The 17,420-nt window shown below is 47.0% G+C and overlaps 3 protein-coding genes across 3 annotated transcripts; 1 reads left to right on the top strand and 2 right to left on the bottom strand.

Moving 5' to 3' along the window:
- Positions 1-802: 802 nt before the first annotated feature.
- Positions 803-2,153, top strand: FSST1_005941 (uncharacterized protein; the record flags this gene model as incomplete). The annotated part of the gene is made up of 2 exons (XM_083232262.1): positions 803-857; positions 916-2,153. The coding sequence occupies 2 exons, from the start codon at positions 803-805 to the stop codon at positions 2,151-2,153; spliced, it is 1,293 nt and encodes a 430-aa protein (XP_083089371.1).
- Positions 2,154-6,690: 4,537 nt separating this feature from the next.
- On the bottom strand, positions 6,691-7,476 carry FSST1_005940 (ras family-domain-containing protein; the record flags this gene model as incomplete). The annotated part of the gene is made up of 2 exons (XM_083232261.1): positions 6,691-7,293; positions 7,372-7,476. The coding sequence occupies 2 exons, from the start codon at positions 7,474-7,476 to the stop codon at positions 6,691-6,693; spliced, it is 708 nt and encodes a 235-aa protein (XP_083089370.1).
- Positions 7,477-13,325: 5,849 nt separating this feature from the next.
- Positions 13,326-14,129, bottom strand: FSST1_005939 (HAD-like domain-containing protein; the record flags this gene model as incomplete). The annotated part of the gene is made up of 1 exon (XM_083232260.1): positions 13,326-14,129. One exon carries the CDS (start codon positions 14,127-14,129, stop codon positions 13,326-13,328), a length of 804 nt encoding a protein of 267 aa, XP_083089369.1.
- Positions 14,130-17,420: the final 3,291 nt, after the last annotated feature.

The raw sequence follows: 17,420 nt of genomic DNA, 5'->3' as shown, positions 1-17,420 counted from the left end.
AGTGGATATTAAGCAGGGATGAATCAAGCCTTCTCATAAGCCAGCTCTCCAAAGCAGAACCACATTATCAGGGGAGAATGCACAGTGCGGTTGTATCTACGGTTTCGCTATCGCTGAAAGAGGTAGAGTCAAGCATTAATACCCCTGTTGCACCATCTCTCTGTGCTCCAATCGCCTTCCTGCTCCCACCAACAAAGTCGAGAGAGCCTGAAAGAGTGTGTGTGAGCGCCCAGATTTAGCCCAGGTCCAGTCATTCTTTGACCTCCCACCTCCCGCCGCTTTCCCGCTCGTTCTTTCATTTCATTCATCGTTCTTCAACCTTCAAACGATCGATCGCATCAATACTTTTCGCCATTTAACGCCCTCCCTCGACTTGAACCGAAACGACACGACACGAGTACAGCGTATCAACGACTTTGCTTTTCTCGTATTTGCTTGTTCCATTCGATTCAATCGCCTGGTCGATTATGTCTTGTTGCGCCTCCTAACCAACCTTCTTTTTCCTCCGAGCTAGCCTCTGAACCCACACTCGTTTCTCAATAACATCGCTTCCTACGACATCAACTTTTTGGATATTCTATTCAACAAACAAACATTATTCCCTTCTATTTTCCACATAAAAAGAAGTTCGGCAACTACATCATATCGTTCTTTCTTTTCGCAGATCGCTATCCGACTTGTATTATTGCCAAGCATTTGCCGATAATCCACACCTTAAACTAAAGCGATCGACACTTCTCAACGGTCAACCATCAAAAATTATCACAACCTTTTAACATTGCCTTATTGTCAAGTCATCACAATGAAGGAAAGAGCTGGATACCTCATCGCCAGGGATCTGGATGAGTTGAGCCATGGTAAGTCGACGAGACAGCCGCGTCTTCTCATAACCATGGATACTAACAATTCCTTCAGCTTTCCAACTTGTCCCCCGAAGCAAGAGTTGTGTCAAGTGTGATGATGCCACCCAGCTCGAGTGTCCAAAGTGTGCAGACGATGAAGTCTGTCAGTTTACCGTTCCACTAGATTGCACCATGTGCGCTACATCGATCTGTGAGAAGGACTCTAGTTCATCCAGTGATAGCGGCAGCAAGGGCCCAAACGTCGGTGCCATTGTCGGTGGTGTCCTGGGTGGTATTGCTGCCATTGCTATCGTCACATATGTCGTATGGAGATTCTGCATCAAGCCGAAACGATCACACGTCCCTGCATCCATCTACGTTGAAGACACAGACGCCATCCACGAGAAGGATGCTGGCCCCAGGGGAATCCGCCCACCTTCCACGCATACCGTTCACTCAATCGCCTCAACCGTCCTCACACGCGCATCCAACATCATCCAGATTGCATACATCCCCGGTGTTACAAACCGAGCGACCCCGACATCGCCAAATGTTCTCGTTCCTCCCGTACCTCCAATTCCTATGCACCACGCCGAAGCCAACAGAAGCCTAGGAAACGACGATCAACACTTCTTTGTTCCTGGTGACCTGAGAGATTCTACCTATTCCGGCCTGTCAGGATACTCGGATCGAACATCATACGCTCGCACATCTTACGCTCCTCGATCCAGTGTTGCTTCAACAATCTACGGCAAGCAGGCTCAGGTTCTCACACCCGCGCAAACTGGAATGCGTGCCAAACCTACCATGGTCAGCGTCAAGTCTATCGGTACCAACGGTAATGAGTTGATGGCACCACCAGTCCCGTCAATCGACTTTCAGAAGTTTGGCAACAGTCGACCTAAGAGCACTGCGAGCGCTTTCAGTGTCGGCTCAACGTTCCTCAACAGCGCCAACACCGCAACGCAGGCTCGTGCACAGGTGGTCAAGGTTGGAACGTTGAAGAAGGTCGATATGGGAAGCAAGGCTGAGTCGGACACGATGTCATCATCATCAACGATGGCACCATCGCCGCCTAGGACACCTAGCGGCAACGTTACTCGAGACTCGAGTATCACCGTTATCGAAGAGTCACCCTCTGCGGACCAAGGTCCATTCTCTGATCCTCCGGACAGGAGTCCTCTGCGTACAAACAAGACCAGTCTTGGTGCCGTTATGGAGGACCCAGCAAGCGAGAACGACAAGCATTCTCCTACCCTCCTAAGGCGTGACAGCAGTCCTTTCGGGGACAAGCATGCCACAAAAGAGTAATGATATGATATCGCTACTCCGTTCTGTATACTGCGATTTTCTTTATGAAGAGATGTCACGAAATCTAGCCGAATGTTAGTCAAGGGACACGCTCCAGAATCTGTCTTTTTCTATTTTCCTTATCTTATATTCACTTCACGTCAAATTATTTGGACAGACAAAAACCGAATTGTCACGGGATATGGCACCCATTTTTTATGTTTACATTCAGGATAGCGGGGAGGGACTTGAGATATCAACTACGGCGTCTTGGATAAGGAGCCTCGGCAAGGGCTCATGGATGCCAGGAAGCCATGGCGGTCTCTATGTGAATATTGAATAGAGATGATCCAATAAGTTAGTTTTGTGTCGTTATGTGATGTATAAATGCGATATGCTGAACCTAATTTGTGGTCAAGGAGACGTCCCTACACTGCGGTTGTCATCAAAGAGGCCACATGTGTCAACTTGGCTGTAGGGCATGATGTAAGTTCAAGTGCTTCTGATATCCTGATATCGACACCAGACCCTTTACCCCGTGTTGGGAATACCCGAGGGAATTATCGACTGTGCTACAGCATGTGTGCGTATGTATCCTACCGCTACCCCTCATTTACGTAGCGGCTGTTAGCATGAACGATCGTCGGGGTCTAGATTGTCGATCCTGCGAGGTTATCACCACGACTCGGCCGATATAGGCAGGCGCGACCCCATTCGTCTGCTGCGTAAAAGTTCGTGGCTGTTCACTCATGGTTCCTTGAATAATGCATTGTAACTCAGCCTGAGTTACTCAGGAGAACACCATGATACGTTGACATTCTCAGGGTGCTTGGGATATCAGGGTCTGGTCATGTCATCCAAGGGAAACGGTTGGAAGATGCTGAAACGTGCTAGAAGAAAGGGAGGGGTTTCATGTTAACAACGACGGAACTCAGTATCCCATAGTCTGTTTCGAATATAACTCGATGATGCTGACAAGCTCATCAGGGAAGCAGGGCAGGGCAGGGCAGGGCTTCGATACGGTTTGTCTGGAGAAATATGACAAGATGCTAACTAACATTTTAGTCTAAGGTGATCTTCGACGCCGTTGTTCCATTGTGATCCAATGTTCTTCCATGCATGCCTGTCAAGTGTCATTTGGTGGATATAAGGCCAGACAATGCGATGGGGTCTGAGAGTCATTACGTATTTTCATCGAGTCCACGGTACGTAATTCGTTTAAAAGTAGACAAGGCATCGAATTGTTGATTATCAAGTTCTGACCAAGTCTGAGTAGAGTCTATTAATTATCCTAAGGCTGTGCCCTACCCAGAATAGGTTGAGCGGGATAGACGCAGCGGGCTCATCCGTGATACCCACACAACTGGGAGGCCTTATAAGCAGCACTAGAACATGTTCCAATATAGTTTCTATACGAAGTTGATGATGAGTGATGGATTCTCTTTTGCCCGAGAATAGTGGCAAGTTAGCTGGTAGAGTTGGCCGAAGACTGCGGGTAAATCTAGACCCGGCAATGCAAAAACATGACTTGGATAACCGACTAACTAAAGAAAATAGACGCTCATCAGCTTACTCTGTAGCTCTCTCTTTATTTTGAATGGGTAATTCAATCGAGAGACCGCCACTTGCTTTTCTAGAGCCTTTTCTCCCCTCCTCTCTTTGACCAAGACCCCAGCTAGCACCGGGATTTCCAGTCCCCTGTTCCCCGAGCGTTTACAGTACAGTACAACCTCATGTTGGAATAGCAAGCAAAGCGTTAGGTAGTACCTATGTAGCAGCCATTGATACAATTCCTTCCTTCCTTCCTCCTCTGCTACTAGGTCAATTCCTTCGACTCTTAGTTAGGTGGTAGATATCATTGACCTTCCCCTTCTGTGCATATCTCCATTGTGCGGTTTAACTTATTCCGTACGATGAACTGACTATTTTATTCAATTTTTTTTTGTTTAAAGCGAAAAATAAACCTATCGTTTTGTTATCAACAAGACTCGATTCGTGTAGATACGACTCAGCAGGTAAACTGATTCGGCAAGGTTATCGGGGCGACGAAATCAAGGTAATTAGTAGCTTATACCTAGACCTACGCATTTCTGAATGCAGTAGTCTCTGGTCCCTCTTTCAGGGTCAACCATCTTGTTAAACGCCCGCTGCTAGTCGTCGTTAATGACGCCGTCCATCGTCCGGTTCTCGTCCGTCTCAACGCCGTCTCAATCTCTGTCTCAAGGCCCGAAGTGTGGGCAGCGGTTATAAGTAATAAAGTAGTCAGCAGCAAGCAACGTAGGTTGTCAACAAAGAACACAATTCAAAATGCCTCAGATACAGAAGTGTTCCGTCCCGATGTGTTTACTGTAGGTAGTTAGCTACTTACCTATCAACTAAACTAAACACAGGAAACAAGATGAGGGATGTTCATGGCGTCTCCTAGCTCTTTTCTGTAGGTGCAGAGTACATACAGAGTACAAGAGTCAGAGTAGGCCGAGTGTTACGTACCGTTCTGGTTCTGGTTATGGATCTCAATCCCAACCCAACCCAACAAGCCCCTGCCCTGCGTAATCCGACGCAACGTTCGAGAAAACGAGACAAGGAGCAGACCGGTAGTATCGGCATAGGCTTAAAGCCGCATAGAAACTTTGTTCGGCACTTGTGCTGTCACCATCGCAACTAAAAAACCCCGAGTGGTGTGTTGTAGCCAGCCAGTCAGTCTCCTGACTGAGATTGGCTTTCTCAAGTCATAGCGGAATGATGAACTTAGTTAAATGCCACAATGGAAATAAAGGCGCAGTCGATGTTTATTAATCTTATAAAAGCTTGATGCCATTTTGATGTCATGAGCAGAGATCTATTACATTTCTATACTGGAGGCATCGATAATTCAAATGTGGATGCCATCAAAATCAATCGCGGTTAAATAACCTAGTGTGTTATCAAGTCAATGTTTCAATTGTTTTGACATTGCTTATCTAAAATTAACATGTATGCATCTAGCTAGGTATTTAGCTGCATGCAAAATGCCTTGTTTCCTCCCATTCATCCCCCCTTTCCCATGCCGTGTTCAGAGTCAGGCCTTGTTACTACTACTACGTGGGGGTTGCGCCTCTTTGCATATACACAAAGCGTGGGAGCACGTATTCAACGTCAATCTGGTGATACGATGCATAGGTTGGTTGATAGAATGGTATGGCATTGCACAGAGTAGACACAGGTACTCTGCCACGTCTCCATATCATATGGGGAACGTTTGTGCTCGAGCATCTGCTTGCAGTGTAGCGCGAACTCCTCCATCTTCATCGACACCCACATCGGTACACTAGACTAGCTTAGCAAACCCCGCCAAAACCTCTTGGCCCTTTCTCTGATGAGCTTCTGTGTGCACAGGTTCCCACAAGGCTAAGTCATATGCTTCTTCTTCCTATCTACCGGAGCATGGTGAAGCTTGAATCGTTCGACCATGTACATACCATCATCACTGTAACCTTGATACTCACGTAGCATTTTTCTTCAGTTTTGAACTTTCAAGATCAGGATAGTAAGCAGTTCAACGGCTCATGTCCTGAGTCCACTAACAGGGAACATGGTTTAGAGTCCTGCCCGACATATTGATGCCAAGGTCCACCCCTATGAACGGGGCCAACATCATGTTTATGCCCCCAAGGACACAAAGCACCAAATAGATGGGAGGGCTTCTGTCCCTGAGATCTTCGCTCAGTCGCTATCGTAGTCAAAAAGAAAGAGGGGGAAAAAATAACATCCCATTCTTTATCACATATGGACCTCGACCCGAACACCTGCCTTCAAAACAAATAGCAACGTTGCTGGTCCAAGTAGTCCTTTGTCCGAGCACCTCTAAGCAAGTCACTAACAACAAATGACAACCTGCTTGTTTAACGCATTGGCATGGGTATGACTCGAGATCTACCGAGCGTAGCGTTTCGAGGAACAACAGTAAGATAAGTGACCGACTAACAGGCGAGGACGGTATATGCGATAATCAATCTGGATATAAAACGTAATTCAGGAGTTAGACATTGGTAAATCTGCAATCACACAAAAGGAAGTCTCAATCTAAAAATCGAGATATTCCCGCATAGGTAGGACGGACGAAACAAGTAAGAAATTGGCCGCTTGAATTATGAATGCCATTCAAATTTTTGTCGTAAATGTTGCAAAACGATAATTATAAATGTCAACAGATAACCTAGCGCCCCAAGAATATGCCTCTTTTTGTTCGTACGCCTTGCGCCGGTGCGGAACTGCTTCTGCTTTCGTTCGTTATTCGATGCTGCGTCGTCATGTCGCCCTGTTCGTTGGGCAGTTGGCCATCTAGAAATTGCAGAAAAGTAATAAAGCCCTTCTTATCTCATCCCATCTCTCTGTACTTCCCACGGTATCTTGCCAATCATTTTAAAAATCATTGGGCATATCCTGTTCGCCAAAGGCATCACCTTATATGTGGTCCTTGACGCTGGCCTGTTGTTGTTGGCGTCTCGATTTGCTCGTCCGCCTTATTTTTCCTCCTCTTGACATATGGATCCCTTAATCCATGATGGTATGTATCCACTCATAATACCACGCATTTGGACTTGTTTCGGTCCTTGTTCCTATTTCTGTGTCTTTCGTCTCGATCGCCACCCCTTGCATCGCCGTTGCCTGTTCGTGTCCGTCCACTTGATCTTTCCGAAGGACGAGAGGCTTGTTGTCGCTGCCGGCGTAGAATCCTAACGACGTCGTAGAACGCCTTTTCGACGTTGATGCAGTTCTTCGCTGAAGCTTCCACGAACTCGCAGCCGAGTTCGCGGGCGAGGGCGTGACCTTCTTGTGTAGAAACCTCTCTCTCGGTGACTCGATCGCTCTTGTTGCCAACTAGCATAATAGGTACAGGCAACTGCGGGTTTGCCGAAGAGATAGGAGAGCCAGGATACGATGGGGACGACGCGCACGACTCCTTAACTCGTTGGATTTGATGATGAAATCGTTTAATGCGAGTAAAGGAAGATCGTGACGAAATACTGTAGACTAGAACGAACCCTTCGCCATCACGAATCCATTGATCTCGTAGTGCCGTGTACTCTTCCTGTCCAGCGGTGTCCAGTACTTCGAGCATGCAGGGCTGGCCATCGATAACGACTTGCTTTCGGTATGAGTCTTCAATCGTAGGGTCGTACTGTTGCAAAGTGTTAATTCATCATTGTTATGAGAGTGGAAGCAAATGCATGCGTTGCATGCCACCAGTCAAACTTACAGTTTCAACAAAGTGTTGCAAACATAGCTGGATGGTAAGAGCTGTCTTTCCCACACCACCGTCTCCCAACACCACCAGCTTGTATAGTACCATTCGGCCGGCCATGATGATGGCAACGGCGAGGAAATCGACAAAAAGGTTAAAGAGTCAATAAGGAGGAGAAAGATCGGGTCTCGTAGGAGAGAAAATGACCCAAGCAACCAACGGACCGGAGAGGGGAGGGTGGAGAAAAGAGGGGGTGGTCGGTGTTGAGGCTCACGAGATGTGAGTGTCGATATATCCAAAGGTGGTTGGAGGTTGCGAGGCAGAGGTTGTCGTCACGGGCAGAGGAGAGGCGAAGGTGAGGAACGGAGGAGGGGGTGGCTTGATGAGCAACTCGAGCTGTGACCTGAACTGTGGGCGTCAAGGCGTCAAGCAAAGCGAGGCAGGGCAGTGCAAGGCAAATCAATGCAAAGCGACGGATGCAAGGCTCAAAAGCACACGAGGCAGGGCGCGGCAAGGCAGCAATAGACGTCGGCGAACAAGCGCCAGTGGCAAAAAAGGAAGGGCTGGCAATAATAGACAGTTGTTGTGATTGAATGTCCGAGAAAAAAGAGTTGGGGACAGGAGAATGGATGCTTGGTCTAGGTCCAGGTCCAGGTCCAAGTCCAGGTCCAAGTCCAGGCGTAGTAGTAGGCGTCGACGTGGAGCTACAGAGCTGTTACCGGACGGGAGGCAAAGTTAGTAGGTTGGGTATGGTTTTGGGTTTGATTTGAGCTTTGGGAAAGATGGAAAAGACGAGCAGCCCAGGCCAGCCCAGCTTAGGTGGAGAACCCTTTTTTTTCTCTTCTCTTTTCTTCTCTTTTTCCCAACCTTACCTAAATGCTTGAAGGAGGTTGAGGTTTGCACCGTAGCGGTACTTTCACCCCAGTGCTAGCAGGCCTCTGAGGTGGGCGCCCTGGGCTCCCAGGTTGCCATTGGAGCGGGGCGCCAGGTTCTACCAAATACCTGGGTGAGAGGTATCCATGCAATGGAGACGCGGCAGCGGTACTCTCTTCCTCGGACCCAGAGGGGAGGCTAGAGGCCCTTGGAGGGGTTCTTTAGGGGGCACCAACAGCCATACGAGCCACTTCACCATGCAGACTGCTTCGTACCTTGCGTGTATGATTTACCTCTGCAAGAGGTACCCTTTAGGTTGGGCATAAAGTGGAGGGAATGCAGAAGCACACCCAAGATACCTGGATCACATATCTTGACCTGCAATAATATTCATACCTGCCGAGGGCAAAATGCGCTTCCACGGTAACAAAAAAGAAGAAGAAAAGGGGATATCTATGTATTGAGAAGGGGAACCAACAGGGAATTCACTCGCAGGCAAGGAAGGACAAGCAACTTAGCGAATAAACGAGGTAGAGTAGAGTCGTATGTACCCAAGGAACGGTGCTGCCCTGGTCGTTCATCCATGGGATAGGACATCGGCTCAGTTGGTGCCCCGAGAAATGGGAGAGCGAGGGTGTTAGGCTTCTGATAGGCGAGGAATGAAGCCGGAATGGTGAAGCGGTGGACGAGGGGTACTCCCTGGTCACAAAAGTAGCGGTTGAGCGACTCCATTTCCCTTCACCTTTGTTTATACCCCAGCGTATCCGTACATTGCGTGTCTGTGTGTACAGTAGATAGGGCCGTAGATTCCCAGCTTGTGCTTGTACGGATACTTGTGCGTGATATCATTTACCGTCGCTGTTGTGTTGTGTTATGTTTCCTTGACCATGCTCTATATCGGAATCCAAACCCAGTTGGGCATTGTCGGATTACTTCAGGATCAATCCGGGCCGTTTAGGTTGTATGAGGAACATGCTCATCTCTGCCACACTGGACAGGAGCTTCTGACAGGGACAGGACCGAATGCCACATTTTGTCTCTTGTGGTTGCTCATCGGCGAGCACCCGGGAGCCCGGGTCACGGCTCGGTTGTGTCGCGGCAGGCGGGCGACTCGACCGGTCCTAGGTCTAGTTTCCACAAACATTAGCTTTGATCCATAGGTCATGCTATATAAATGGAGTGAACTCGAAGACCTTCCCATGCTTTGGTGTTGCTATTTAGTGGGGTTGGTCGGTTGTGATAACAGCTGAAGAACCAACTCGACCAAGTCGAAAACACGTGTTTTTTTTTTTTAGCGGTTTGGGCGGACGATATTGTATTGTGTGTCTTGTTGATGGTGGTGATGTAAATCGATTGATCAATTTCTTTTTTGGTGCCCATGGTGATGAGGTCTGAGGTCTGAAGCATCATCGTATTATGATTGATCAAAAGCTACGGGTAGCTACCTACCACCTACCTAAGTACCTCCTACCTCGAGAGAGAATTAGAGAGTGCATGCAATGCAAAGAAGGATGGAGTGTTTTCCTGGACCACCTTCTATCTTTTTTAATCGTGGCGTCTCAGTTCTTTTCAACATCCCGATTTAATTCACCTCATTATTCTTCTTATCAATCTGCATTTTTCTCAGTCTCGTCTCAAGTTTTATCAGAATCCTTGTGATGCCGCACTTCTGCAGTCTGCATTCTGCAGCCCAACCCACAGGCCAAGCGGTCGCAGGATGAGCAAGTGGTGTGCCTTTGTCACTAATTGTGTGTGTGTGTGGCTTTGCGCTTTGGGGTCGTCGGTACATACGCTAAAAAGCCTCCCCGGGAAGTCCAACCTAAAAGGGAATAGCCTCACTCTCCAGCCTCTGAGAAAAGCTAATACAAGCAGGAGAGCTCTCTAGGCAGCTCTCTAACGTTGGACGAACTGTACCTACCTAGGAGCCGTCTTTACTTCGACATGAACACCATCACCAACAACTGGCAAGCGCTTTTCTTTAGTGCGATAGTCTATCATGGCACAAAATACCTCGACTTAGGGCCTTTGTGTGATACCCTCAAACCACAGGGGATCACGCAATCGGAATAATTACATACACAACAAATGGATGCAATAGCTTCTGCTTGTCAACGGTATGACCCCAGCAGTTAATATCGGAGCCGCGTTTGTCGAGCTCCATTGACCGGCACTGATGGATCGTCTCGAATCCTTTCCTTTCGGGTAACTTTTAGTTAAGGGACTCGGCCTTACCTGTTTAGAGAAGCTCTTCTGCTCCTCCATGGCACAGCAACTCTGTTATTTCGAAATTGCTTACAGACGGTGCTAGAGATGCTCTAGCAAGTCTACATACTACGTAGTAGCTACTGGAAGAATCTCGACCCCTGTCTGTCGTTGATCTTACTCATGGAGTCATGGGTGAGCTCGGTTCTCCACCAAAAATTCAACGTTGGAGGCAGAAGACGGGAAGACAGGGAGGCACACGGGAAAGATTTGTTGCTGACGGATCAGTGAAGAGTCTATGAATTCCTTCATAACGTTTGGTTTTTATTTTTATTTTACCTTTCTCTTCTCTTCTTCTTTTGCTCTTAAGGATGGTCTCTTGGCTATCAGGATTGGGTCAGTCAACAGAGACTGGTCCAATGACAACCTTGAATGGCACCAAATCCTGGAAAAGATTCTCTGCCGCGTGGGGAGGCTGGTGAGTAGGTAGGTCAAGGATGACATCCGTCTTGTTGATGATTGATTTCGTTCCTGGAACAGTCAAGATTTTTCAAGACACGGTATGTAAGAGCCCTTGAATTCGTTTTCGGTTCCGTTAAGCTTCCCTGGTACAGGCTCGACGCTGCTGTACGTACAAATAAGGTAGTCCCGATATGTTATCTTGGCGTTCTTGGCCAGTCCACCACCAGTGAGTGACCTTGGTAATCTTCCGAAGCACAACTGCCCGCTCTGAGCTACGACACGGGTAGTTATACATAATTTCGTCAGCCTCGGCACTCCATAGAGGCCCTGTTCTTTTTTACCAGATGCTTGAGACGGTCAAAGACAAGCTTCGGACTACGGATACCAGCCAGGGGAAATCGGATGTACAGTAGTAATGCAAAATAATCCAAGTGGAGTGTGGCAAGTAAGCATCAGGATCATTCCTAGCCGAAAAGAGCAGGTTGGCGACAGATGCTGAATGTATCAGAATTAGAAAATCTGGGCAAGCAACATCGACTTGGAAAGTTGAGCTGGCATCAAGGAACGGCCATTGCTTCACGTCGTCATGTCAGTGACGTAACAATAAGCCTGACCTACATTCTCCTTTCATCTGTCCAATGGTAACTGAGTGGAAAATGCTCAGAATTGAGTACGGACGACGAGCCTCAGAAAAATGACCCTGGGACACATATACTGCGTGCCTGATGGCTGTTCTCGTTGGTTCGGGTTGAATCCGCCTACTTGTACGAAGTGATATCTGCACTCGCCGCATAACATCAATCGTCAATCTGACCGGTCAGGTAAGATATCGCTTTGGGGAGAGTTGCCAATGTTGCACAGATACACAATGCGGCAAGTGGGTAGGTAAGTATGTATCTTGATAGCTTGACTATCAATTCACGTTGAGAAAGTGGCATGACTTGTTGTTTATCACATGTTTACTGACTTGGCTCCGCTAATAAGCTCCATCTTCCAGTACTAGAGAACTGTTACTGTTCACTGCCAAGTGCCAGTTAGATTACCCCACACCCAAAAACGTCCAAGCCAAAAACCTTCTGCCAACGTCTCAACAGCTGATTGTCACAAGCCGACCTAGTCCCTCAAGAACAGTGCTCTAACATGGATATTATACATATAACAGTCAGATATCGTACTTCGGCTACGGAACGACGGCGCGGCTCGACAATGCACAGTCAGTGTTGTCGTCTCTCGCTTTGTTAGCGTCTTAGGCTCTCGCCTCTACCCTAGCCTCAGTTAGTACCCAGAGTATTTTGAGAAGCTATCGCGGACCCGATACGCCTTAATCGTATAGGACCGATTGCACATTCGGGGCATGGGTATTATTATCCGGTGGTATGGATCGATTTGTGGCTGGCCAGTGTCTATCGAGATCTACATAGTAGCAACGCCAGGAAATAGCCCTGGCAGTCACTTGATTAGTTTAATGGTCTATCTAGACTTGGTAAGAAAGACCTTGTCGTATGTTTTTCGGACGGCAGGGACACATTGTCTATCCCATGGGGTAGTGTAATCACTTCCCCGGACTTTGTATAGCTTGGCCTTCCCAATTCTCAACACATGGTTAAATGCTTGTTAGGTGAGTTCGCTGCCAACCTAGCATCTTTATTGGACAAAACCCGACTGTCACTTACCTGTCGGCCCGTTCTATGCTTTGCCGCCGGAATCTTCCCTTCTTTATATCTTCTTTAATATCATGGAATGAGATCCTAGGCTGACGGATGCATGACCCGGCAGGCCAGCCAGTCAGGACTTTGTGATTATCTTGTTCCAAGCTCGTTCAATATGCGGGGGGAAGAATATTTATCATCCCCAGACCAACGGCCAAATAGGGAGTTGCCAGATTTGCGCATATAATAGCACATTGACAGGGTTGAGGCCGTTGAAGGATGTAAGTTTGTGTAACTGACTGCTGACACATGCGTCTGTCAGAGCCGCAAACCATCCTTTTCTGTCATTTCGCTTCGACAGTATATTGCCAATCACATGATCCTCGCTTCTCGCACTCTTTTTGGAGAGTAGGGACCAAAGAGCCAGGCAATTATCGCTTACTAGTCGTATGACTGAGAATAACAGTTAGTCTCGAGTGCTCATAAAGACACTTGCGATGATTAGATAGATCTTTGTAGGGCTCTTGGTTGCTTCCTTTGTTGCTTTCAGTCTGACCTCACGGGATGATATTGCGAGAGCACAAATAGTGAGTGCTATCATAAGTCTCTCCCTTGGAAGATAGTGACAGTAGTTTCTCTAAAGGCTAAGAGTCGAGCACATGTCAAATCAAATGTTGGCCGAGAACACATCGTTATGCTAACTCTAAACCTATGACAATAAACACCACAGATTCGTGCATGTATTTAATCTATATGTAAGCAGACGCTTGGTTCGTGGCCACACTACACCAGCTCTTTGAGCTTCTGAGATAGAGTCAAAAATCCTTCATCATCCGCTGTAATCCAGAGGTCGACCCATTCTTTTGCTTGCTGGTATCTTTCGTCGTCTTCTTCCCAATCCTCTTCCCGTGGCCGCTCGATATATACTGTTCTCAGACCACACGCTCTCGCGGCAGCAAGATCGCTCAAGTGTGCGGCAACCATAGCCACTTGATCAGGCTCCAGTCCCAACTCACGCGCAGCGCCAGTGTACACTCTTGGGTTTGGCTTGTAAGCTCCAAACTTCTCAGCTGAGAGGAGGTACTGAAAGCCCAAGTTTCCAAAGTCGTTCAGATCTCTGAGTAGTGCGATGTTGCCATTGGAGAGCGTGCTAGTCTTGTACGTCTTGCCGAGCTTCTCAAGGCCATCCGAGGTGTCATCCCACGGGGTTAAACGATGCCAGACTAGACTCAGAGACTCGATCTCAGAGGGGTTGTAAAGTTCAGACAGATCCCAGGCTTTTAGGAGCTCGATCAGGCTGTCATGGTGGTGTTGGTCGATGGTCTTCCATGTATGCTTCTCAGGATCAAAGCCATGCGTAAACTTTCCATATGATTTTCTCCACTCTTGGGCGAAGCGACCCCAGTCTTCTTCAGTGAGGTTCTGGATTCTGGTCTTGAGATCTTGGTCGAGATCGGAAGAGGTTTTGCGGAACGCTCGCAGTGTGAGTTCCTCAGTTACGGTTGAGCGCCAGTTGACGGTAGTGCCGAAGACGTCACAAGTGAGGCCTTTGACCTTGGCCAGCGGCGAAATTTCTCCTGGAGACATACTAGACTTTTATTGGTAATGGATATCGTTGAGAAAGTTCGTTGTCTTTTTTTCCGTCGTGCCGATTAACGTTGAGTTGTGTGAATAACGATTGTATCCTCGGTACTGATTGAACACTACCTACCTATTCGGTGTCACATGATACCGTCCGCCCTTGGGGTGACAAGAGAACAGAAGGAGTTTGCGAGAACATAATTATATTTGAAAAACAACATATGAAAGTGATTTAATACTGACAAACAATGATGGGCGATTCGCATGTTCGATCAAGTTGGCGAAGAGTGACTGAGGTTATTGCAAGAAAGTGTAGGGTATTTCCGCTCAAGTTCTGACGACCAATGCCATCTGTTCGATTGCCACTCAAATTTGGTCTTTTAAGTGATGGATCTAACTCGCCATTCCTCTAAAAGATGCATTCTATCATGTACGCCCAAGAATGATGTAGAATCTGAACTTGGAAAGCTCTCTAGAGTACAACTTTATCATAACTTACGTTTAAGTTTTGAACAAGTATTCAGTAACCACCGTCTTAGAAATACGTGTTTCCACCGCAAGTACCTTGGAATCACGTGAACAGGACAAACCCGTTGAACGATAAAAGACAAGACTTCTGCCTGGTTTTCTCGGTGAACCGAATAAACATTAATAAGAGCCAGGGCTACCTTCGCTATGTGGCCGAATCTAAGAAACAGACATTTCGGAAACGCCACATGACCAGTCTATCAAAAGTAGATAATCAACTATGATCTCAATAATAACTACTCTGTATGTGACTACTATGCATCTACACGTAGTGTCACAGCATCGTGCAGGATAGGTTTCACAACACTATCACAACGCAATGGTACTCAGCCCCATGACAACTCCGAGCTGCATACCCAGGCGCTACGCAGCACGAGTCAGTAAAGACACGATGTTGATGTCTTTTAAGCATAATGCCTGCGCCATATGATCAATATAACTTGTGGATGTTACTGAAGAGAATCATAGACATTGTTTCTACAAAGTCCTAGCATGAGTAGTTGACACTTAATGCCTTGTCAACGAGCAGCAGTCCATAAGAATAGAGAAAGGGACTTTAAGGCAACCACCACTTCGAAGTTGGCAAGCCTTAGTCTGCTCGATTTTTCTTAGATAGTTTGTACAACGTCGTGTGAAATGAACAGTCCCTGTCCTGCAACTGAAGATCTAACTGTCCCAAAAGAGCTCCGGAAATGAGTATGGATACAACCGCCATTTGAATGGTCTCAAAATGGAAATGCTTAAAGTAACATATCAAAAGTTTGCAGACCACGCCTCATTGTTTCCCGCCTGCATATGCAGCCTTCGGGGAATGTTCCGGATGGCACTGTATTCGGCTGCAGCTATGTTTACACACCCAATTGACCCATAGTCTCTACTAATACGTCCATCTCGTATGAGGACCCTGTAAGACTCATGCAACTTGATCTGGAGGACGAGGCGGGAAAGAGGTCTGTGGTTCTGCACAATTATCAATAAGTGACCCGGTTATCTTATAGTTTGAGAAAAAGAAAAAAACAATATCCCGCTTGACCGAGCCCCACGAAAGAACCACTTCTGGGAGACAACAAACCCAAGCTCACTACAGTGACAATATTGAGAGGACAGGCACTCATGCATGCTCACTCTCCCTATTATGGCCTGTCTGCTAAGAAGTTAATCGAGATATTGAGTTATAACTACTTTCAATTCGAAACAGTTTTGGAGCCACCTACGCGCAATATGAGGAACCAGCGTATCCACTGTGATTTCAACTATCAAGACATCATGCAATACTGGCTTAGATCTATCAGATCAGAGTGGGTTGTCATAATGCTTTGACTTATATGAGTGCAGTCAACAAACTTAAATTCGAGTATGCCCATGCGGTAGCCATGTAGTTTGGGCAACGGCGGCCGTGCGTCGTTTCATATATACTGAACTACCACATTAGCTTTATGAGTTTCGATATATGAGAACTCCCTGGCTTTTAGCGTTAGCAAAAGTAGCTTGACTAAGAAAATGTAAGCTATAACTTTGGAAAGTCGACTGTATCATATATCCGAAAGATTCGAAAAGTAACCCTCGTGGAATCTTCCTGCAAGCTGCTTTTTATTCCAACACCCATGCCCTGCAAATGCAATACCGTTTGCCGGTTAGTTGCTACACTCTCAGCCAAAGCCACAATGACAAAAACGAGGAGATTGCGAGCGGACTAATCTTCCTAAGAAGTTCGAAGTCTTAGATCAGTCTCCTCTGTTATAGTGTCTGCATGTTGTCCGTTTTTGGTGTTGAGGACTGTGATGTTCAGTAGTAATGAGGGTACTCTGTATAGATTGTCATATATCAAGAGAGACGGATCAAATCTGACCGTTTGTTTGGCATTTTTTTACGATCGTTTGCCTCGCGATATGCGTTACAATTGAGATCTTCGGTGCCGTCCAGTACGGTATTCGTGTCAACATCTAACGGCCCTACATGCACTTTGCTTTTTTTGCGACGTGGCTTGCTGACTTGCACAAGCTAAGTCAAGTTATATGAAAGTACGAATAGAAGAAGGTTAAACCAACATGTAGTGTTCAACAAGTAGCGCAACGTTGCTTTTCTGTTCTTCCGATCCAGCCAAGAGACAATATATTGCTTATGTACCTGTGAGCAACTATTAGCTGCAGGTATGAAGAAACCACTTCCCCTCATCCTTACTGGAGACAACGAAGAATGCAGAAGAGTAAAAGAGACAAACTACAGATATAGAGCGACAGAATGTATAGCGTATTTTGGCCGATGCTGTTAGTCAAACTCTCCATGAGGCGATGATAAAGCCGAGTGTTTCATGTGACGCCTTAGTAGTGCATGGGCCACGAGGGGGATTTACATGCACGAACCATCCTATCGGCGTCATGAACCAACCTCATAGGAAATCTTGGAGGATTCACGTCTTACATTCAGGTGTCACTGCCGCTCCTTTGACAGGACATACATCTTTGTTGGCTATAAACTGCGTGGAGCTAATAACGGAGATGACAGAACTCTTCGCGCGAACAGTGCTGGTGGCTCGTCAACTAAGGATTATTCATTGAGGTCCAAACGGGCCGCGCCTCAACTAGTAAATGGCGAATGGGGCATGTTTGATGAATGTGGTGCTTCCCGACTCCCGAGAGTGGAAATTTGTTCGAACCACCGTACCGGTTGTTTCCACAACTCATAGCCCATCGATCGCCAGTCATGCTTGTTTGCTGTCAGTATCAGACGCCAGCGTTTGGGCATTGAGAGAAGATCAGATCGTCCTAT

The sequence above is a fragment of the Fusarium sambucinum genome, chromosome I, assembly GCF_050947815.1.
Source record: "Fusarium sambucinum isolate potato_lamoka chromosome I, whole genome shotgun sequence".
NCBI classification, from domain to species: Eukaryota; Fungi; Ascomycota; class Sordariomycetes; order Hypocreales; family Nectriaceae; genus Fusarium; species Fusarium sambucinum.
This window is presented reverse-complemented; position numbering and strand designations above follow the sequence as displayed.